Here is a 22,072-nt window from a genome sequence, read left to right as displayed (position 1 = left end):
ATCGATTTTTTATTATGTGAACTTGAAATTTAGTAGCTCTCTTGATGTCACTTCCAATGGTTACTTAAATGAAATGGCAAAAGTTCTAATTAATTTGAAGTCACTTGCTACTTCTAGTGATGATTTGTTGAGGAAAATGGCCGAAAAAATGGAGCAAAAGTTTGCTAAATATTGGGGTGATTCTTTTGATCATGTTAATATGTTATTATTTGTAGCAAATGTGCTTGATCCTAGATGTAAATTGGAGTTTGTTACATTTTGTTTTAGTAGCATGTATGAACCTAGGAAGGTTGAAGAATTGAAATCTAATATTAAGGAGTTGTTGATGAAGTTATATAATAGCTATATTGGTGGGAGTGATGTAAGGAATAATGGTGGTGTTTGTTTTGGTGATATCCATGACGGTAGTAGTAGTGGTGGTGGTGGTGGTAGTGGTGGTGGTCCTAATAGTAGTATAATGTCAATTGATCTTTTTTCATCTTTCAAAATGATGAAGCAAAGTTCAAATGATGACATTAGTTCGAAAAATGATGTTGAAAAGTACTTGACGGATGCTAATGAGAGTACTAGTAATGCCCATTTTGATATTTTGACTTGGTGGAAGTTGAATGGGCATAGGTATCCGATTTTGTCTCAGATTGCCAAAGATGTTTTGGCAATTCCAGTATCTACTGTAGCTTCATAATCGGCATTTAGCACAGGAGGACGTGTTCTTGATCATTTTAGAAGTTTTTTAACTCATAAAACTGTTGAGTCATTGATTTGCACTCAAAATTGGCTTCGCTCAACTCTATTAGGAGAACGGATAATACAACCTACTCAGGAGGAAACTGAATTCTATGAAGTTATTGAAGCATGTAATATGTTACTACTATATTTTGATATTGTTTTGGTTATTTCACTCTTAACTAATCATTCTAATATTTTTGTTTAATTTGTTAATGTAGAATTTGGTAGGCCAATAGTAGCTCAACAAGAACAAGCAGCTGATGAGTAATTGAGATTTGGGAGTTAATTGATGTTTATTGCTTTTGTAGTTTTGTTAAAGTTTAAAAGACTTTTTGCTTATTTATTTTGATTTGAACTTGTTATTTGAATATGTTATGTGTTCTTGAACATATTTTGAGACATATTTTGATTTTTTGTTTGTTAACTTTTTTATGTTTGTAGTAGATTTATTAATTTAAGGTTTTAAATTTAAAAAAGTCCAAAATAGGCCCAATAGTCCCATAATCAAAATAATCGAACCGAATTATTTCAATTAATCGAGCATTTGATTATTTTGGTAATTTGATTAATCGCGATTATGATTTTAAAATAATCGTAATCGAACGATTATGAAAAATTTAGTAAAAAATTGAACCGAACCGAACCGCGCCCACCCCTAAATAAAATCATTCTCCAACACCTTAACTTAACAGACAACATTAGAAGAATATCTAAATCTTATAACTTAATTTTTATCTATTGAAATCTTCTTAATAGACAGTTACGATGTAACTTATATATTTATAAATTTAGTATAGCACAACCTATACCCCTAGGTCTGAAACGAGCATTTGTCTCCACATCATTGAAATTCCACACCACCTTAACATAACAGGCAGCATTCAAAAGGAAAGCCTTCTGCCAAAAAAGGGGAAGCCCGTATCAACACCAACTAGGCTAAGGGATCTGGCCCACGTTGAAAAATTCTACTCGTTCCGAAAGCCGACGTCGACAAAAAGCTCCCGGCGAGGATCGAACTCGCGACCTTTCGCTTACGAAGCGAACGCACTACCACTATGCTACGGAAGCAACGAGAAGCAATTTTTGTAAAATGCAATTTGACAGGTCAATAAAATAATTAATGAGAGATCTTGGTGAATGCATGCTCCCAGATGAAAGGGTGGTGCTAAAACCCTTGAGCACGCAAGAGACGGTTACAGGGGTTTTCTATTGAGACCGAAAGAAATGTGTGGAATTGCTCTGATAATCTCCGGCAGTCGCATCGATTTATCATCTATCCTTGTTGATGCAACATCTCCGCCCCCAAAGTCCCACCAAGTAAGCTCCATCCCCTCCAGCATCACTCATCTTCAGCTTGATTTTTATTCTTTTATTTTTTTTAAACTAATACGGCTCTGCACTTTTTGGAACAGCGGCTGGAGTTTTCTGTGGATGATCTCAAAGCAGCACTGAGGAGGAGAGGTCCTGATAGCATGGGTTCCAAGAAGCTTTTGCTTCACTCAAACAATCCAACTTCGATCGACGACCGACAAATAATTTCGGTTATCGAAGACAGCAGCTCTTCTTTGAATGGTAAAGCTGAACTGCTTTTTATTGGCGCCACTTTACAACTTAGAGGACTCTATCCTATTTTTCAGCCCTTCCTAGATTCGTCCCGCAATATTCTTGTTTATAACGGTAAGATTATGTTTAGTTCCCGCAAAAGCACTTCCAAATGCATCGTTACTCTTTTCAAACTGACCCTTCTGCAGGCAATCACCTGATATTTAATTTGGACTGCGATCGTTGTTTTTACCTTTTACAGGTGAAATTTTTGATGGGATTCATGTTGGGAGTCATGGCAATGATGGTGAAGTCCTTATGCACACTTTGGCTCAGTGCTGCTCCTGTAAGTCGCATAACGGTTGTGAAGAGAAGGGGCGAAGTTCTGTTGTGGATGTTCTTTCATCAATCAAGGGTCCCTGGGCTCTAATCTACTGGCAGGTAATTTGAGTGGTAAGTTCCTTTTACGGATATCTAAAGTTATGTAGAATCTGTAACTGCAGGGAACTCGTCTCTGAAGTTTTATTTGATTTATGATGTAAAGGATAGTTCAAAAACTCTGTGGTTTGGTCGAGATGCACTTGGTCGGAGGAGCCTGCTTGTTCACTGGCCAACTGAGGATGATGCTCGGTTTCTTTTATCTTCTGTGTCACCTCCGTCTTCTCTTGAGCAAAATTTGGGTATATAATGCTTGATAGATAATTATTGCTATTGTAGAAATAAGAAGATTAGCATTTTTTTTTTTTTAAGAATGATTCTGGTGAAAAAGACTTTGTTAAAATGACTATCTCGGGATTAAGAAACTTTTTTGTGGTAGTTTGATTCTGGTGTCCTTGATATTTTCATAATACTTTCTTGATATTAACAAGTTCCATACTAATTGTAGATCCTGAAGTTGAAAATGGAATTAGCAAGCTCAACTTCTGGGAAGAGCTTCCATGCGGGGTATACAGTTTGTCCATGGATGTCTCAGAGCTGGATAGATGTTTTGTTGGTGAACTTAGGAAGCATGAATGGACCAATGCAATGCTAATGGAGCTGATTAAATGGGAGAGAATTTTCGTTGAACCTACAACTGAGAATTGTGGTTTTTCGAATTGTGAGACACATTTGGGGGAGCATAACATACATTCCGCTTGCTCTGATATAATCTCTGAATCAGGTTTATACTTTATAATCATATCATGATGCATCTAAAGTTGTCAAGGAAAATAGAAAAATTGCAATTTATGTAATTATTTTGCATAGTTCTTTAAAATAATTTGACCAGTGAAACTATAAGCTTCATTGTCACACGGATTTGTAACCTTTCGTCTTTTTTCCCTCTTTTTCTTTTGGTGATTAGGACCTATACCAGCTTCAGTTCCATGTTCAATGTCAGTGCAGAGAGTTCTAAATGCTTTAAGAAAATCTGTCATGCAGCGCTCTTCTTTGCATACAATATTTCAGGTTTGTTGTTTAGCTTTATTTTGTTGAAAGATGTATTTTGTTAAAATAAAATAAAATAAAAACTATGAAACTATTTAGAAAATTTTTGTTTCTTTGGACAATCAAAATCTTCAAACGAATACTTCAAGACAGGTATGATTTTATGTTTAAAAAATTTGGACTTGGCTTTTGCTACTGTGATTGTTTACAAGTTTTACTACTTTGAATCTTTCCAATATAACTTATTTAAATATTTACTGAAATTAGTAAACAAGATGGTTCTTTGTTAGAATGTTGCCACCAAAAGATTCAGTTATAGTGGGTCATACATGCTCTGTTTTCTGACTGATCCTTGGCCAGAAATTTAGGGTTTGCTTTCCTTGACTTTTGTTTCTGTCTGAACCATGTCAGCAAGATTCAATTGCATGACCTCTTGTACCACCCAACGAGTGCTTACTATTAAATCAACTAATATCTACCAATTATAATTGATTACTCGTCCATTGAGCTAAAACTTGAGTCCTCAAGGTTCTTCAAATTGAATGAGCTTCATTTACGTTTAATTATGATTTTATTTTCTAACTTGGATTTGAATGCATAGGCAGTTATATGTGGTAGGAGACAAGAGGAAATTGCTCCAGTGGCAGTGCTCTTCTCTGGGGGATTAGACTCTATGATACTTGCTGCATTACTAAATGAGTGCCTTGATCCTAGCTGTAAGTGTTGCTGCATATATTTCCCATTTTAATTTTTTCTTTCCTCTTAAGTGTTTTGTGTATGATTATCTCAATAAATGTCTGCTATTTGTTACATTTCCTAGGTTTATGGAACTTATAATAGAGCAGCATGTTTGGTAAATATGCAAGCTCAGGGCTGTTAGGTCTTCTCCATATTAGGATTCTTAGAAATTCAATCTGAAATTTTTATTGGATTCTTGATCTGTTAAAATGTAGCTGACCCTGGAAAAAAAGAAACTAAAAGCCTGGAGAACCTGTTTGGTATGCTTGATAGTTCCTTCAGCTGAGTGTTTCTCTAATTAAATTTCATTTGGCAGATGAGATCGATCTTCTTAATGTGAGCTTTGATGGCCAATTTGCTCCTGATAGAATCTCTGCTAAGGCAGGGTTAAAGGAACTGAGAGGAATCGCACCTTTGAGAAGGTACAGCTTGAACTTTTCGCATCGTGTCTGTGTCCTTGTTGTACTCCTAAATGTAGATCTATGTTTCTTGTATTAAGAAATTTCATTCTTAGTACAATATGAATAATTATTAACTGGGGAACTTTTCCTAGTTAGAAAGTCAGGTAGCAAATGTTAAGAGTTGAGAACCTAGAATCAATGGATGTGCAAATAAACAAAAAGAGACTTTTGAGTTTTTCTTCCTGCACCAAAACGAGAAACCCATTAGTATTATTTCCTCAGACAAGTTTGTCATTCATACAGTGAGTTTTAGTTGGCTTTGAATTCAATTCATTGATAATTTCTTCTATGTTTCTTAGTATATCTTTTTCCGTCTCCCTCTCTTTTTCTTCTAACCGACGTAATGTTTGACCAGGATCTACTTCAACCCCACCTCATCCCACCCCTTTATTATTTTGAGCGAAAGCCCAAATGGCATTTGGATTTCCTTTAAAAGTTATCTTGCTGAGTATCTTAAAATTGATTTTAAATGGTCTTGGAAATGCAGGTGGAAGCTTGTGGAGATAGATTCTGATTTGTCCAATCTGACTTCAGAGACCAAGCATGTCATGTCACTCATAAATCCTGCTAACACCTACATGGTATCAAGTCTGATTTCATAGAGAAGTTAGTTTAAGACATGTCAGTTAATAGGTTCTGTTCTAGATTCCATTGAAGCATTTAACTAGCTTTGTCTTCTTAGCTATGTAATTGGCTAATTTGAAGGCATGCATATATGTATCTTATGCTTGAGTGGCTGCTTTGTTTTTCTCTTTTTCTTTCCTTTTTGATCTTTCAGAACCTTGTAATTATAACACTCCTTTAGATTTCTTAAGGTACTCTATGATCTATAATTTGTATTAGTCCATGCTTGTGATAATTGCTTAGTGGTTTCCCATGTATAAAAGTGTCAGCTTGGCTGCCCAAATGGATGGAAACTGACCTTTAAGTTAATGTTTCAGGATCTGAATATAGGGATAGCCTTATGGCTGGCTGCCAGTGGTGATGGTTGGGTCTATGAAGGAGTCACCAGTAGTAATGATGTGGATCAGCAGCGTGTGAAGTACATTTCTAAATCAAGGATCATTCTAGTTGGTTCTGGAGCTGACGAGCAATGTGCTGGCTATGGCAGGCATAGAACGAAATATAAACATGGAAGGTATGCTTATCCTGCTCTTAGAGAGTAGGCACTGAAGTGATACTGATAATTTTTTCTGTGTTTTGGCATCAATATGTTGAGAGCCTAATTATACACCGTCAAGAGTTACAATAACTTTTTTTCAATGAATATATTTGACATAATTCTAAATAAATCATCATGTATTTTGTAGAGAAATACATTTTTATTTTATTCTATACATGCTATAGTTGGGTTGGGCTAGACGAGGAAATGAAATTGGACATGCAGAGAATTTGGAAAAGAAATCTAGGGAGAGATGATAGATGCTGTAGTGATAATGGCAAGGAGGTATGTCTAACTAGTTAAACAGAACATTAGTCCATAACCCCCTGTAAACACATCTAATAATTGTTTTCTACCAGGCTAGATTTCCTTTCTTGGACGAAGATGTTATAAGGACTTTGCTTGATATTCCTTTGTGGGAGATTGCAAACCTCGATCAACCCAGTGGAACAGGTGATAAGAAGATTCTGAGAGAGGTAAGTGCTATTTCTTTAAGGTTCTAAAATCATGTGCTTTACATTAACCTAACAGAAAAATATCTTTTTTCATGTATCTTGAAGGTAGCAAAGATGCTTGGTTTATATGAAGCTGCTACTTTGCCAAAACGAGCAATTCAGGTAGCTCTATTTGCAATTAAATTTGACGAGTAGAATATACATTTCCAGCCTTTTAGCATTCAAATGTGCACATACATGAAAATTTGAAATTGTGCAGGACTTCACACTTGAACTTTCTTTTTGGTTTTCTGCTTTCCTAAAGAAGCTATTTGCAGAAGCTTATTGTATTGAATAATAGTGAAGCCTTAAACCTGGAAAAGTTTGTATGAATAAGAAGATTTCATATAATAAATGATCTAAAGTTTTCTGCTTTGTTGGAATAGTTTGGTTCAAGGATTGCGAGGGAATCAAATAGAAAGAATTTTGGAAGTAATCGTGCAGCGAACCAGGCATCTGCAGGAAGTGTGGTAATTCGCAAGCAAAATTCATCTTGATGATGACTACTTAGTCATATTCTTTGCCGAAATCCAGAAATGGATCGAGATATTTGTGAGCGGCCAACAACTTTGTTTCTGCACGTTTACATTCTATTGTCCTGCTGGCTTTTTGTCCGGAAGGTCCCCAAACTGGCTTTTTGTAACGGCAGCGTTAAAAAAAAAAAAAAGATCGTTCCATATAAATGTAGCTGGCTCATGTAGTTTTTATTCTTTACTTCCATTATTTTCTTGGATTGAGTGAGCTTTGTGCTTTAACTTTTTGTAACATTGGATTTGATAGTTATAGGATAAAAAACAATAGGGTTCGAATGTGTTGGAACAAGATAGAACACTCTTTTATAATCACATTATTATTATTTATCATTTTGTGTGTGTGGTTATAGTTCGCCTTTTACCTTGCAACAATTATAAAATAATCATGACCTAAATAATATATAATAATCAAATCATAATCATATATATTGTTATAAGCCTGCACGTAACAAAAGGTTGTAAAAAGAACAGCCAATGGTGGGCGTGGTATTAATACACTAAAATATTGTTTGATCACATTTTTAAAGCCCATCATTAAAATTTGAAAATTAGAATTTTACTCGATTTACCCATCTAAATGCTAAATATATCCAAACAAATCTAAATTTTATTTTAATGTAACTACTAAATAAACCCATTAAACATAATTAGCCCATGGATACCCACAATTTGATCCATTAAGCATCATTAACCCATGGATACCCACTAGTTGACCCATTAAGCATCATTAGCCCATAGATGCCCACTAGTTGACTTTTTCAATTTAGCTTAATAAAAACATAAAATAAAGCTTAATCTAAATCAATGGAATCAAATTTAAGTTGCGTAAATTTTCGGCCAAATAAATATTTGGAGTTTATTATCAATGAAATCAAGCATTTGGGATTGAATTAGTTATAAAAACAAATAAAATTCAAATAAATATGAGAGAAATGTTAAACAATTAAAAGATTATGAAAACTTAGCCTTGTCTTCCTATGTTTCTCCTCTGGTCCTGATTTGCTTTATTTCTAATTTGCCAAGACATTTGTAAAAAATATATATATTAGAGAAGCCTCTTGGATTTTAGGGTTTAAAGGATGACAGTGGATGTTAGGGGAAAAAAGAACTTAGAGTTGGGTGTAAAGAGTAAATTATTATTTTTTAATTATATGTTATTGGATATTGGATATTATGGTAATAATCTCGTCCTCAACAGTAAATATGTTATTGGATATTATGGTAATAAATATTTTTTAAGAAAATGTAGGTTTACAAAATATTTTGGTGGGTTTAAATAGTCTTTTTTTTTTAAAGCTTTGATACAGAGTTAAAAATTATTGTAGCCCAACAAATAAAAATAAAGACAAACCGAACAAAAAGAAGAAAAATAATATTGTCAATGGTAAAATTAAACTTTAAAAGAAGAGCTCAAAATGAACTGAAAGATGCTCACCACTCAATCAATAAGTTGTTTGTTAATTTGTTACTTAGTTGAGAGACAGAGGAAAAAAGAAAAAAAGAAAAATCTTTTACCATTTAAATATGTTCTGTCGTTTATAACCTCACCGCAAAGATGACTTGTCGTAAAACTTTATAGAAGTAGTATGACATGTAAATATTAATCCCAGCCATACATTAATTTTCTGAACTCGTCAATAAAAATTAATATTTTGAAACGCTGCGTTTTTCTGTTTCTACTCCTTAGTCTTCCCTCGTGGCTCTATGGGAAAAAGTTCGCTTTTTTTTTCTTTTTTTTTTTCTGCAGAGGCAGGACAGTCTTCTATTCTCTTATATTGGCGGCTAAATTAGAGATTATAACGAAAAACCAGAGATTGGCTCCAAAAATGGAAAGCAAAGGAAGGATTATGAGCGAGCACAATGAGAAATGGAAAGCTGAAGAAGCAATTGGTGGAAACAGAGCAGCAGTTGAAGCTCTTAGAGAGCTCATCACTTTCCCTCTTCTCTACTCTTCACAAGCCCAAAAGCTTGGTCTGAAGGTAAGCTGCAATCTCCAATCCTTCTTTTATATTGATTTATTCGCTTCTAATACTAATCAGTGGTTTTTTTTTTTCTCTCTTTTCCTTCAGTGGCCTCGAGGTCTTCTCTTATATGGTCCACCGGGCACCGGCAAGGTATCACTCTCATTTTACTAAAGTCAACATTAAGCAAAAAAAAAAAATGATTTATGGTTTTATTTTATTAACTCAGTTTTCTTGCAATGCTAGACAAGCTTGGTGCGTGCAGTTGTTCGGGAATGCGGTGCTCATTTAACTGTTATCAGGTTATAGTCAATTTTTTAAGGATGATGTCATGAGAATGAAATGGTGTCACATTTGGGTTATTTTTTATTTGTCTTTTTTACTCTTCATATCTGCTGTATTAGATTTATCTACATGTGTTGTTTTGGCTTACAAGTGTGCTCTGCAGTCCCCATTCTGTACACAAAGCTCATGTTGGAGAAAGTGAGAAAGCTTTGCGGGAGGCTTTTTCACAGGCATCATCCCATGCATTGTCGGGCAAGCCGTCGGTTGTTTTTATTGATGAAATTGATGCACTCTGTCCTCGTCGTGACCATAGGTACAGAGTAATGAATGATATCCAATAGTCTTTCTTGTTTTTCTTCTATGTCCATGATGACTTTTCAACCCTCCTCTCCCTTAGACTTTGGTAAAATCTGGAAGCATGATTTTATATGAATCAAGACATGAAAAATCTACGTTGCTCTCTTGATGTGATAAATGTTTAAGTCATGTGTCAAATGCAGACGGGAACAAGATGTTCGCATAGCTTCCCAGCTCTTCACACTGATGGACTCCAACAAGCCATCAAAAACATCTGTTCCACATGTTGTTGTGGTGGCATCTACAAACAGGTTATTGTTTATTTACTTCTGGTGGCTTTATTTCTCATTAGTTTTCCTTAGTCAACCTCAGAATATACTAGAATTGTTAGAATTTAGGAAATTCAGGTTGTTGTATCATACTTTGGGATGGTTTCTTTATTTCGCTCTTTCATAGATGTGGTGTTTTTGAATTCTCAAGTGATGATCTTGCAAACTTGACAACATGAAATCGTTTTCAAATGTTTTAGCCATTGGCTTGTTTAAGGCTTTCGTGATTATAAACTTATTTATTAGCGTGTGCTTATAGAATCTTTTTGGGGTAAATATATTTTAGTGACAATCTAATTCAGAATTTATATGTTCAATTATGTTGGATGGTTTTTTTGGTCCTACATTTAAGACATTAAATTTGGATTATTTCTTTTCATAATTTTTTTAATGATGTCAACACAGAGTGGATGCAATTGACCCTGCACTTCGAAGGTCAGGGCGTTTTGATGCAGAAGTCGAAGTCACTGTTCCTACTGCAGAGGAACGATTTGAAATACTCAAGGTTAGGATCTTTCGAAATTTATGAGCATCTGTGTTGTCTGGTTTTCAGTAACATCTACCAGCCACTAGAATTGCTGTCAACTCAGTAAAGTCATGATGTTATTTGTGCCAATATGTTCAGCTTTACACAAAGAAGGTTCCTTTGGATGCTAATGTTGACTTAGAAGCCATAGCTACATCTTGCAACGGTTATGTTGGGGCTGATTTAGAAGCTTTATGTCGTGAGGCTACCATGTCTGCTGTTAAAAGATCCTCAGATGCAAATGAATGTGCTGGTGTGCTTAGTGTAACAATGGAAGATTGGAGGCATGCAAGATCTGTGGTTGGTCCAAGCATTACAAGAGGTGTTACTGTGGAAATTCCCAAGGTGACTTGGGAAGATATTGGAGGTCTAAGAGATTTGAAGGTATGTAAGTTGCTGATACATCCATTACACTCTGAAAATGCTAAACTTCTGACTAGATTTTAATAAGGTTATTCTAATTATGGACAGAAAAAGCTCCAGCAAGCTGTTGAGTGGCCTATTAAACATTCTACTGCATTTTCAAGGTTGGGAATTTCACCTGTACGGGGAGCACTTCTTCATGGACCTCCTGGATGCTCGAAAACAACCCTTGCTAAAGCTGCTGCCCATGCTGCCGAAGCTTCATTCTTTTCCTTGAGGTTTGATAATATTTCATATCTTTGATATCTTTCAGAAAGAAATGCAATTACATACCATGAAAATTTTGTACCATGACTATGACTTTTGGTGTGAAATTTATATGATTGTAAGGAAGAAAAGTAGGAAGTAGGGGGCTTTCTGAAAATTGAAATTTCTCGGTTGCTTTGCTATGCTAGGTATTGTGACCTTCCATTCACTGATGTCCATTCCTCCGTTCAAAGAGTTTTAGGCTGAAGGCTTTGGTATTAACCATTTTGTTTCTAAATCATAGTAGTGAAAGCAAAAGTGTAACACATGGGAAGTCTTGGTTTTAGGCTGGATTGATTTTCTAATCTCCCTCCCCTTCTATTTTAGCTGACAAGAAGCAGTTCAGTTAAATACATCGGTAATATGATAAAATCTCCACAAGAAACTGAGTACGTTGCTCAGAAATATCAACCAAAAGAGATCCAACAAGAATGAACAAATTGGTTCAGCAAACCCTTGATTCTCAGATGCTAAGTACTGGATGAGCGACTAGGAATCCAGGAACAGAATAAGACAACTAAAGATCAAATATCAAATTTTTAAATAAAAGTCAGTGGCTGTGGGTTCTTGAACCCCTAGGTGTCTTGTAGTCATTTTTCAACCTATCCGTCATCTTATTATCGCTTTACTCATAAAACAAGCCATTAAATTATTTGATGTCTGTCATGTAAGAATTAATTAAAGATATTTCTGTCTTTAGTGTAAATATTCTCCTGCTCTAGCTACTTGGCCACCTTAAGTTGTTGAAGGAGAAAGAAGTTCCACCTCAATGTCCAAGTTATCTTTTTCATGTTTTGGTCCATTTATATATCCTATGTAAGCATTAAGTACAATTTGTATATGTTCTACTGTTATGCTAAATCATGAACAATGAATAGTGGTGCAGAATTGTATTCAATGTATGTTGGAGAGAGTGAAGCTTTGTTGCGAAATACATTTCAAAGAGCCCGTCTTGCAGCACCAAGTATAATATTCTTTGATGAGGCTGATGTTGTCGGTGCCAAAAGGTCAGTGTGTTGCATTTGTTAAGTAAAATTCTTCAGTTGTACCTTCAATCGAAGGCTACATATGACTATCCCTATAATTTTATTTCATGTGAGATTTCAGTTTTCACATTGGGCAATTCTTGTATCTTCACCTTCTGAAAGATGTCCAACTTTGCATGATGTATGTTAGTATGCACACAGACACATGTTATCAGGGGCAGTACCTTTTCATATAAATTATCATTTGAAGCCTAAAACCTTACTTATATGTGTTATTATCAACCCCTGTTTGAATTTCTTGAGAATGTCTGTCTTGTATGCAAATATGGTTTTAGGCAAATAATTGGCACGGGCATTCATGTTTTCAAGGTGAAGGTGTAATTTTTTTCTTTTCTGTCATTAGAGGTGGGAGTTCAAGTACTAGCATTACAGTTGGAGAGAGGCTTCTTTCTACCTTGCTGACAGAAATGGATGGTCTAGAACAGGCTAAAGTGATTATTTATTCCATAAGTTTTATTTTCCGGCCATCTTGAAACTGTGCCTCATTGGTGATGGTATAAATCTTTTCTTGCAATTTGACTTTACACTCACATTTTGCGATTACTGTCAGGGAATTCTTGTTTTGGCTGCAACAAATCGTCCCCATGCAATTGATGCTGCACTTATGCGGCCTGGACGTTTCGATCTGGTGAGGTCTCTGCTCCATCATATTGAGCTTTTTGCCATATCTTGTAGTATAGTATAACTAAGTCCTATTCCAGCTTTCCTTTGGAGATGGTATAGCAGTTGTTAACACTATATGATTTATAAATTAGTTTTTGGTTCTGCAATCTGGGAGATATTAAATTTCCCAAAGTTTGAGCTCCTTAAGCGCCTGCATTAGATGTCAAAAAAATTGCTTAGGAGTCCTGTTAACTTTATCAGTTTCTTTGAAACTGTAGGTACTTTATGTACCACCACCTGATTTGGAAGCTCGACATGAGATACTCCGTGTGCATACACGTAACATGAAAGTCAGGGATGATGTTGACCTTAGAAGCATAGCAGAAGAGACCGAGCTCTTTACAGGGGCTGAACTGGAGGGTCTGTGTCGCGAAGCTGGGATTGTAGCTTTGAGAGAAGACATATCTGCCACTATGGTGTGTAATCGTCATTTCCAGACTGTGAAGGACTCTCTAAAACCGGCATTAACAAAAGAGGAAATTGATTCATACTCCTCATTTATGAAGAGCCAATCTCCAAAATCTTCTGGCCGGTTAGAATCCAGTACCAGTAGCGGCAGCAAGAATAAAAAGAAGAAATTGGTTCCAGTTTTCTCAGTTACGTCGTGTGTTGTGAGCATTGCAATACTTGCTGCTGCAAAATACTTTTCCACGCGCGCAAATCGAACTCCAAATGAACTAGTTGTTACCTAAAAGAACCGCTGAAAAGATACTGATGCTGAAAAATGAAGCTGTTTTGGTCTATTACTTGCAAAGTTGGCTATTTTTTATTTGGATCTGGCTATATTGAAACCACATTAAAGTAAAGCATATCTTCGCATTTACACAATTAAAATTATAATATATTTTTTATTATTTATCACTTTGTATATATAGTTGTGTTTTGTACACTACCGTAAAGTACATCCAAGGTGGCCATTACCTTTTTAGAATAATAATGGAGTAGTGAAAAGGCCTTTCAATGCCATCTGTTACTGGTTGATTCATTGATTGTCTGTCACAAAAGCAGTTGATTCCTATAATGATCAGTTTTATGATGTGTTCATGGGAAATCAAATTAAAATTTCAGTCAATAATTGCGAGGAAACAAAAATTCTCAACACAACACAAACTAACCTTTCTTCAGTTCAATAAAAACAAAGGTTCTTCATTTTAAAAAAAAAAAAATCCTATAAAAGATTAGAAAGAATACTTAATTTAGCTGTGAATACTGATTAGAAAAATTAGTAGTGAACTAAAAGTATCATATCACATGTTATAGGTGGGAGGGTAGTTTCATATCTTCATTTGTGTACGAGATAAAAAAAATTTATGAGTGAGGCTATTTAAAATCATCATTTTACTTATTAATTTCTCAATAAAATCATCATTAAAATTTAAATATTAAATTTTAATTTAAATATTAGATTTGTACTCTATAAACTCTAGAAAATCTCAAAAATAGCCACAATTAATTTTTTTTTTAATTTTTTTTGCCCATTATTAACTTCTCTATCGCTACAACGTTAATCTCTTTATTCTCTCTAAAACAACTAATTCCTTTTCTAAGTTTTTTTCAATTAATTGACAAGAGATTGAATCGAAAAAATGGGCCATCTTCTTAAAACCAAGGACAAATTTATATTTTTTTAATCTCCCATTCATGCCTTCATAATATTATGTATGGCTTTACCAAAAGAATTTACTTTTTAAATTAGAGAATTAGAATTTAAGATAAGAATAATTGATGATGTTTATTTGTAGGCAGAGGTAAGAATGATAATGAAACATATAAGACTCACATGTTTTTTAGATTAAGGAATGACAACTTAATTCTCATAAGAGTCAAGAATTTCATAATTTTATTATCATTATTATTATTTTTATTAACAATAATTATTTTTAATAATAATAATAATCATAACTATTATAATAAATAATAATAATTCATTGTAATTTTAAAATAAAAGTAAACACGTTATTAATAATAATAATAATAATAATATACGTCAATCCAATTAGGGACTATAAAATAACGTCTTTATGGTCATATAGGGGAGGGGAATAACACGGCATGTGGGAAACCCAACAGGAGTAATTCTTGTTTGATTTCGTCTGTTGATTTACCGGAATATGATGTTTATTTTAAGAAGAAGAGAAGCAAAGAGAGCAACATCAAGTTCTTTCTCAAACAAAAACTGAAGTGATAATCATAGTTTGTTTGTTTTGGGAACTCTTCTGTTCTGTACATTAATAAGTCTCGAGATGCCGTCAGTGGCTGAAGGCGAAGTGAGTAACTCCACTCACAACCCCAAGCTTCACTCCAAACCCTTCTTCAATGACTCCTCTTCCAGGTGACGGTGTTTCTCTTCTCTTCTCTTCTCGCTGCTTGATTTCATTAAATCTTTGGCACTCAGTTTTAATCAGGCTTAGCCTAGTGAATGCTAATGTAGAAAAGAAGAAAAATAATAAACTACGATTTATTTTTTCCTAATTCTCGTTGTGGTCAACCGAGAAACAGACAAGTTGCTGATTGATTGTGTGATTATTGAATGCATTGCAGGAGGCAAAAAATTCTTCAACAGAGAAAATCCCTGCCAATTGCTTCAGGTAGTGATTGATTTTTGTTATATTTGTATATTAATGTGCTTATTAACTGTTTCTTTTCTTTTCTTTTTTTTCCTATTAAAATTAACTTTTAGTTGAGAAACGACTTGTGGAGGAGGTCCGTAAAAATGATATTTTGATTATAGTTGGTGAAACCGGAAGTGGAAAAACAACTCGTAAGTTCTTTGGTACTCTTTAAAATTTGTAGAAGTGGTTCTCATTCATACTTACCAATTAGAGAATGGTTAAGTCGAATGTTTCTTTATGCTTTGATGCAGAATTGCCTCAGTTTCTGTTTCATGCGGGATTTTGTCGCGATGGTAAACTTATTGGAGTAACACAACCTAGGCGGGTTGCGGCTGTCACTGTCGCTAAGCGGGTAGCAGAGGAATCTGGTGTTGAGTTGGGCCAACGAGTTGGCTATTCCATTAGATTTGATGATAGGACTTCCACTTCAACAAGGATCAAGTACATGACTGATGGGCTTCTATTAAGGTAAAATAATAATAATAATAATAATAACAATAATAAAGTATGCGCATTTTCTACGACGTGATGTTGTATATTGGAGTGAAAATTTTGCAAAAAATCTTATGTTGGAGGATTGTGCGAGTCAACTTTTTTTAATGCACGTGCTGTTTTTTGCTGTGCGAGAGTATGTTAAAATTTTAGTACATTATGAGGACTTGAGGGCATAAAGAATTCTGGGGCATCATAAGATGTGTTTCATGTTGATGAGAACTAGTGACTTCTGAGAATCAAATAAGGGCCTTGACAGACATATCTCAGACAAAATGATGAGGACCAAGTGAAAGTTAGACCTGTCAAAAACTACATCCTGGACTTTTATCGTTTGTGAACTAATGCAAATCTTTTTTAACCTTTTAGGGAAGCATTACTTGATCCATATCTCTCTCGGTATTCTGCCATCATTGTTGATGAAGCTCATGAGAGAACTGTCCATACTGATGTATTGCTGGGCTTGCTGAAAAAGGTACAAAATGCAAGGTCAAAATCTGCAGATGGCCACTCTAATGGCAATAACAATAATGAAAACAGTGACATGATACTGGACAGAGGAAATGACACAAATGGCATCAATACTTTGAAGCAATGCCAAGGACGAAAATTTGCTCCTTTAAAGTTAATCATCATGTCTGCAAGCTTGGATGCTCGTGGTTTCTCAGAATACTTTGGTTGTGCTAAGGCCGTTCATGTCCAAGGGAGGCAGTTTCCCGTTGAAATACTTTATACACTCTATCCAGAACCTGATTATTTAGATGCAACCTTAATTACCATATTCCAGGTTATTATTTTACTGCTTTCTTCCTGTGACTCTATCAACCTAACCTCAGTTTTCAAGTTGTTTTTACTGGTAGAGTTGAAGTTGGTTTATCTAAGAATATATTTTATTTGCCTTGAGCTTTTGAGATACTGATGCTTGCAAGTGCTAAATGTCAGTATTGGTATGCAACGCTAAATTGTATGTGAATTATAAGTCCATATATATTCTCTGGCTTCAGTTTATGTTTATGTGCTTTCGTAAGCTGTGTGTCTGTCAATTTTATTAAATTCTATTTCCTCCTAAATTTTTGGCATCTGCGTTGTCCTTTTCTCAGTTGGAATGGAATTATGTTGGGTTTGAGTGTGTCTATTCAATTAGCCCATTTTCCTTGCATTATGGATTCTATTGGGAGTTCATTGTACGGCATCTTACATGTTTGATATATATATATTTTTTTCTCAGGTTCATTTGGACGAGGCCCCTGGTGATATACTCGTCTTTTTGACGGGGCAAGAGGAGATTGAATCCGTTGAAAGACTTGTCCAAGAGCGGCTTCTGCAGTTACCTGAAGCCAGTCGAAAACTGGTAACTGTTCCTATATTCTCATCTCTCCCATCAGAACAACAAATGCGAGTTTTTGCACCTGCTGCGGCTGGTTTTCGTAAGGTAACTGTTGGCGCACTTACTTCTCTACAACATATGAATTCCTAGCATTTAGATGCTGTAACTGTTGATGTGATAGATGTCCATACTTTGCTGAATTAGGGAACTGGACAACTAAAAAGAGAATGGAATTGGACAAAGCGTTCCCATTTACCTGATATTCTGGAATTTTGGACACTTGTTATTTAGATGATGAAAGTTGGGGCCTAATCTCCCTGGTAGGGTCCAGTGTTCATATTAAATTAGGATCACCTCTCTATGACTAATGCAAGCGGGCCCTGTTTATGAACCGAAACAGGTATCAGACACATGCAATTTAATTACAGTGTTGAAAAAGTGCCCAACTAATATTTTTATACGAGAACCGTTCAAACTATCATCAGTTTGAAGAACTGTAAAACAACTATTGAGTTTGCATCTACCTCTCTTAGGTTTCTTGAGTTTCAATTAAAGAAATTTAGATATTGGAAATCACCATCATAGCACTATTTTCATTGCGCCTCTGGTAATTGTGACAACCTAATAATCTGCCACTGTAATGAAAATTTTGTTATCACAATCACTACGACTTAAGATTACCACTGTTACCACAATGGGATCATTGCCACAGTATGTACCTTTGTAATGGTTGCTGGCAGTATCTCTGCTTTTTGCTATATTATGTTGGTCCATCACCAATGCTGCCTCCCCCTATGGTTTCTCAATCTCTGCTTCTGCTTCTTTCCTTTTTTTAAGTACAATCTCAGTTTAGCTCTTGGGTAGGTTACTCTTATGCATATCAAGATGCTTTGATTTCAGTTTTTTATTGCTTCATACAAAGTGGTATATACTTGAAAACTATTGAGAAAAATTTGTTTAACTATCATTTATTAACCATGTTTAAGACTTCTTTCTAGGTTATATTGGCGACAAATATTGCTGAAACATCAGTGACCATACCTGGAATCAAGTATGTCATAGATCCTGGATTTGTGAAAGCTCGTTTGTATGATCCGGTCAAAGGGATGGAATCATTGCTTGTTGTTCCAATCTCAAAAGCACAGGCTCTTCAAAGAAGGTAAGCGTAGCATTATCAAATGTTGCCCAAGAAGATTTGATGTAAACTTTTTAAAAAGCTTACAGATTGGGACAAGCTAGGGCCATTTTTGGGCTTTCGTGTCTAATATGTCTACCACTCTAGTTAAGTAATGAAGTTCCTTGTTCAAGTAGTTTAATTATTTTCTTTTATTTTGACTTTGCTGATTCTCTTTACCTATAACACAAATTTCTGGCTTTGCCTGTCAGTTTGTAGCCCTGTGTTTATTTAAGACCATGTTAATGGATGATAATCCAGAATGATTATTGATCTCTTATTGCAGTGGGCGTGCAGGGCGTGAAGGACCAGGGAAGTGTTTCCGTCTGTACCCTGAGAATGAGTTTGATAAACTTGAGGATTCAACAAAACCAGAGATCAAACGCTGCAACCTCTCAAATGTCATTTTGCAGCTCAAAGCCCTGGGTGTTGACGATATCATTGGGTTTGACTTCATGGAAAAACCATCAAGGTGAACAAAATATTCATCATATTTAGGCTTCTATTGTTTTAGTTCAATTTTGTCATTTTTTTTTAATCAATTACCAATTCAAGAGCAAGAAATGTGCCTGAAAGTGTGTTATTACACATTTGGACAGGGCATCAATTATCAAATCACTGGAACAGTTGTTTTTGCTAGGTGCTTTAACGGATGATTGTAAGCTGTCTGATCCAGTTGGGCATCAAATGGCTCGGCTCCCCTTAGACCCTATTTATTCCAAAGCTCTAATTGTAGCTGGTCAGTTCAACTGCTTGGAAGAGATGCTGATAACTGTTGCAATGCTCTCAGTGGAATCTATCTTTTTCGCTCCCCGGGAGAAGTTAGAAGAGGTCTGTTCTAATTCTAACCATTCATATTTGTTTTGTAGAGTAGTCAGGCAATGGAATTACTCAGCAAGTTCTTTACGAAATATCATGTCTACGATGATAAGTTTTGCAACCAAAGGACTCTGGTTCATTTTGGCCAAGAAATCAGGTTTGATAGGCTTAGAAACTTTAGCATGACAGGAGAGCAACATCCTGTGAATGAATTTGAATACTAGTTCAGCATCTTGGTCGGTTATGGAAGTATGAGTTTTTGTGATTATAGGAACAGAAAGCTTGGAGATGAAGTTGTCTTGGCTACTTGTTTGATGTAGGAATTTTTGTTCTCGTGATTTTTCATTTGTTTCTGCCTGTCACTTTTTTCTTATCATAGAGAGCTTAACTTTCTTTCTTTGATGAATGTGGATCATCCTTTGTGTTTCAGTTATTTATTTATTGTTGTGTTAGTACTGTGCTCTTTTTCTTCCTTGTTAATACCCCCTGTGAAAATGCCACAACTTATCCTGTTTGTTCAGGCAAGAAATGCAATGAAATCTTTTGCAAGTCCAGATGGAGATCACCTCACTTTGATTAATGTATATCGAGCATCTGATGAGTTCTTGGAGAAGAGAAAGATGGAAATTAGTAAGGAAAAAACTGAAAAAATTCTGAGAAAATGGTGCAAGGATAATTTTATTAATAGCCGTTCTTTGAGGCATGCTCGGGACATCCACAGGTATCATTCTCTTTTTGCATCCTCAAGATATATATGAATGCAATAAATGCATTCTTAACTTTGCTGGGTTCTTTGGTAGTCAAATTCGAGGACATGTTGAACAAATGGGTTTTCGTATATCTTCTTGTGGAGAAGACATGATTATGTTCCGCAGATGTCTTGCTGCTTCCTTTTTCCTCAATGCAGCTTTGAAGCAGCCCGAGGGGACATACAGGTAATGATTTTATCATAAAATGTATTTTGAAATTCCTTTGGGAGATCCTTTGAGATTGTGTTCTGTAGTTGTTTATACTCATTCTGAAGAACAACCTTTATCAATGATAAGGATGTTCCAACGAAATTTCTAATTCTATCCTCTTAAACTTGTAAAATGCTTGTTAACTATTTTGATTTCCTTCAGTTACCCTACAATAACTCCTCTCATCTACACAACCAATTGGCAGGGCTTTGGCAGGTGGTCAGGTGGTGCAGATTCATCCTTCTTCTGTCTTATTTCGAGCAAAACCAGAGTGCATAGTATTCAATGAACTGATCCAAACTAATCACAAATATATCCGGAACATAACTAGAATTGACTACTTATGGTTGACTGAATTGGCTCCTCAATATTATACCATGCAGAATTAAAATATTCAATTACAAACAGTAACAGGTAATACGTTTTACTGAATTTTTTTATGTACAATTACTCATGCTGTGAATGGTCTTAATAAATTTGATAGTGAGTGTCATCACCCACCCCTTTGGTTTCTTTGATAGTGCTTTGGATGCTAATTTCAAGAGTATAAGATGAGTGCTACTTGTTTTTTTTTTTCTGAGAAGTTTTTATGGAGAATATCATGCATGAGTTTGTTCTTATTCAATCTGCATGAATTTGTAACCTAAACATGGGTGGTAGTTGGTTGATCAACTGGTAAAATCTTTTGGGGTGGTACATGATGTCTAGCGTTTGAATTCTACTCACACCCAATTGGAGAGGCAAGAGGGGTTTGGTTTACATTTATGGAATATTTTAAAGAGAGAATATTTTTATCTTTTAAGATTTGGCCCAAATGATATAGTTAGAAGGTTAACCGAATGTCTTTTTATCAGTATACATATGGGCGTGGCTGAGGTACTTAAATTGTTAGCCCCAGAAGGTTTATATTATTACTAGTTGCACACGGTTATTACTAGTTGCATCAAGCTTAATCATATTTTGAATGGAACTAACCAATTTTGGGAGTTCACTCGTCTGCTTGGTTGAAGCCTTGATTTTGGTTTGTTAATATTTATCACAAACTGCAAATTCTTGACTTTTAAACTGTGATGCTGCAGCTTGATGTCTCAATTCTATCTCGCATCATCGAAATGGGAGCAAGTAGATCAAAATTCTTTCACTGATTTACATTGCTGGTTGTTGGGAGCAAGTAAATGTTTCTGCTGGAAACTATTGGGAAGTCAAAACTTGATGTTAAGATGCATTACTGGTCCTATTCTTTTGAAAATGTTGCTGAACAGGTGGCTGCAAAAGTTTGAGAAGCTTCGCTGCACTACAAACAAGCCTGGTTGTTGCCCATGATTTTACCATGAGCTACTTTGTGGCCTTCACAAGTTGGTTTGAAAAATCTGCATGTTTGGGTCAAGAATCAGGATGTATGAAGAATTGAGAAATGACACATCACGGATTTGTGCATAGTTACGGCTGCCTATTTTGAAGCGCTGTTCAAGAATAAGTTTTACTGCTTATATTAGTGTTATGTTAGGAGTGAACGTGTGAAACCCTTTCAATTTTGGTTGCATTTATTTGAATTATTTTCATGTTTTCTGACTATGCTGAGCTTTCAATGGTGGCCGGTGATGTCAATGCATCATTTTCAACCAGTACAGAAATATTTTCAGCTGAAGACAGCCAATTGTATTTTGTACTCTTTGCACTCAGTAATATAATTTCAGGATAACTTTCTAATTTTTCTGCCTTTTAGTCAATTATAAGTTGCGCGTTTGTTTGATTGTCAAACAAGAAAATTCACAGTAGAATTTCAAAATAAAATATTCATGCACACGCTTACAAGGCAGTGGATA

At 35.3% G+C, this 22,072-nt stretch overlaps 3 protein-coding genes and 1 non-coding gene across 5 annotated transcripts; 3 read left to right on the top strand and 1 right to left on the bottom strand.

Annotated features, from left to right (window-relative positions):
• The first annotated feature begins 1,580 nt into the window (after nucleotides 1-1,580).
• On the top strand, nucleotides 1,581-7,417 carry LOC102614567 (uncharacterized). 2 transcript variants are annotated; one of them, XM_006484158.4, is made up of 14 exons: nucleotides 1,587-2,046; nucleotides 2,142-2,406; nucleotides 2,534-2,712; nucleotides 2,816-2,951; nucleotides 3,158-3,433; nucleotides 3,617-3,720; nucleotides 4,301-4,415; nucleotides 4,754-4,859; nucleotides 5,386-5,479; nucleotides 5,840-6,036; nucleotides 6,246-6,345; nucleotides 6,420-6,536; nucleotides 6,621-6,677; nucleotides 6,941-7,417. In XM_006484158.4, the coding sequence occupies exons 1-14, from the start codon at nucleotides 1,954-1,956 to the stop codon at nucleotides 7,049-7,051; spliced, it is 1,950 nt and encodes a 649-aa protein (XP_006484221.1). In that variant the 5' UTR covers nucleotides 1,587-1,953; the 3' UTR covers nucleotides 7,052-7,417. The 2 variants fall into 2 exon arrangements, 1 of the variants encoding a protein (XP_006484221.1); XR_008054280.1 differs by lacking the exons at nucleotides 6,246-6,345; nucleotides 6,941-7,417 and having other exon boundaries at nucleotides 1,581-2,046.
• On the bottom strand, nucleotides 1,726-1,797 carry TRNAT-CGU (transfer RNA threonine (anticodon CGU)). Its single transcript has one exon. It is a non-coding gene; the product is annotated as a tRNA-Thr (tRNA).
• Nucleotides 7,418-8,815: 1,398 nt separating the features above from the next.
• LOC102614951 (cell division control protein 48 homolog B) lies at nucleotides 8,816-13,829 on the top strand. The gene is made up of 12 exons (XM_006484159.4): nucleotides 8,816-9,066; nucleotides 9,157-9,201; nucleotides 9,295-9,350; nucleotides 9,497-9,646; nucleotides 9,834-9,941; nucleotides 10,365-10,464; nucleotides 10,585-10,869; nucleotides 10,957-11,126; nucleotides 12,033-12,161; nucleotides 12,544-12,631; nucleotides 12,751-12,828; nucleotides 13,082-13,829. The coding sequence occupies exons 1-12, from the start codon at nucleotides 8,914-8,916 to the stop codon at nucleotides 13,553-13,555; spliced, it is 1,836 nt and encodes a 611-aa protein (XP_006484222.1). The 5' UTR covers nucleotides 8,816-8,913; the 3' UTR covers nucleotides 13,556-13,829.
• A 1,058-nt stretch (nucleotides 13,830-14,887) lies between these two features.
• On the top strand, nucleotides 14,888-21,956 carry LOC102615247 (pre-mRNA-splicing factor ATP-dependent RNA helicase DEAH10). The gene is made up of 13 exons (XM_006484160.4): nucleotides 14,888-15,195; nucleotides 15,405-15,451; nucleotides 15,544-15,624; nucleotides 15,727-15,943; nucleotides 16,337-16,754; nucleotides 17,196-17,399; nucleotides 18,293-18,453; nucleotides 18,755-18,940; nucleotides 19,068-19,299; nucleotides 19,809-20,008; nucleotides 20,088-20,222; nucleotides 20,452-20,660; nucleotides 21,326-21,956. The coding sequence occupies exons 1-12, from the start codon at nucleotides 15,107-15,109 to the stop codon at nucleotides 20,633-20,635; spliced, it is 2,154 nt and encodes a 717-aa protein (XP_006484223.1). The 5' UTR covers nucleotides 14,888-15,106; the 3' UTR covers nucleotides 20,636-20,660; nucleotides 21,326-21,956.
• The last annotated feature ends 116 nt before the right edge of the window (nucleotides 21,957-22,072 follow it).

The sequence above is a fragment of the Citrus sinensis genome, chromosome 4 (assembly GCF_022201045.2).
Source record: "Citrus sinensis cultivar Valencia sweet orange chromosome 4, DVS_A1.0, whole genome shotgun sequence".
In the NCBI taxonomy this organism is placed as follows: Eukaryota; Viridiplantae; Streptophyta; class Magnoliopsida; order Sapindales; family Rutaceae; genus Citrus; species Citrus sinensis.
The sequence above is the reverse complement of the archived record's forward strand: the minus strand, read 5'-3'. Positions and strand labels throughout refer to the sequence as shown.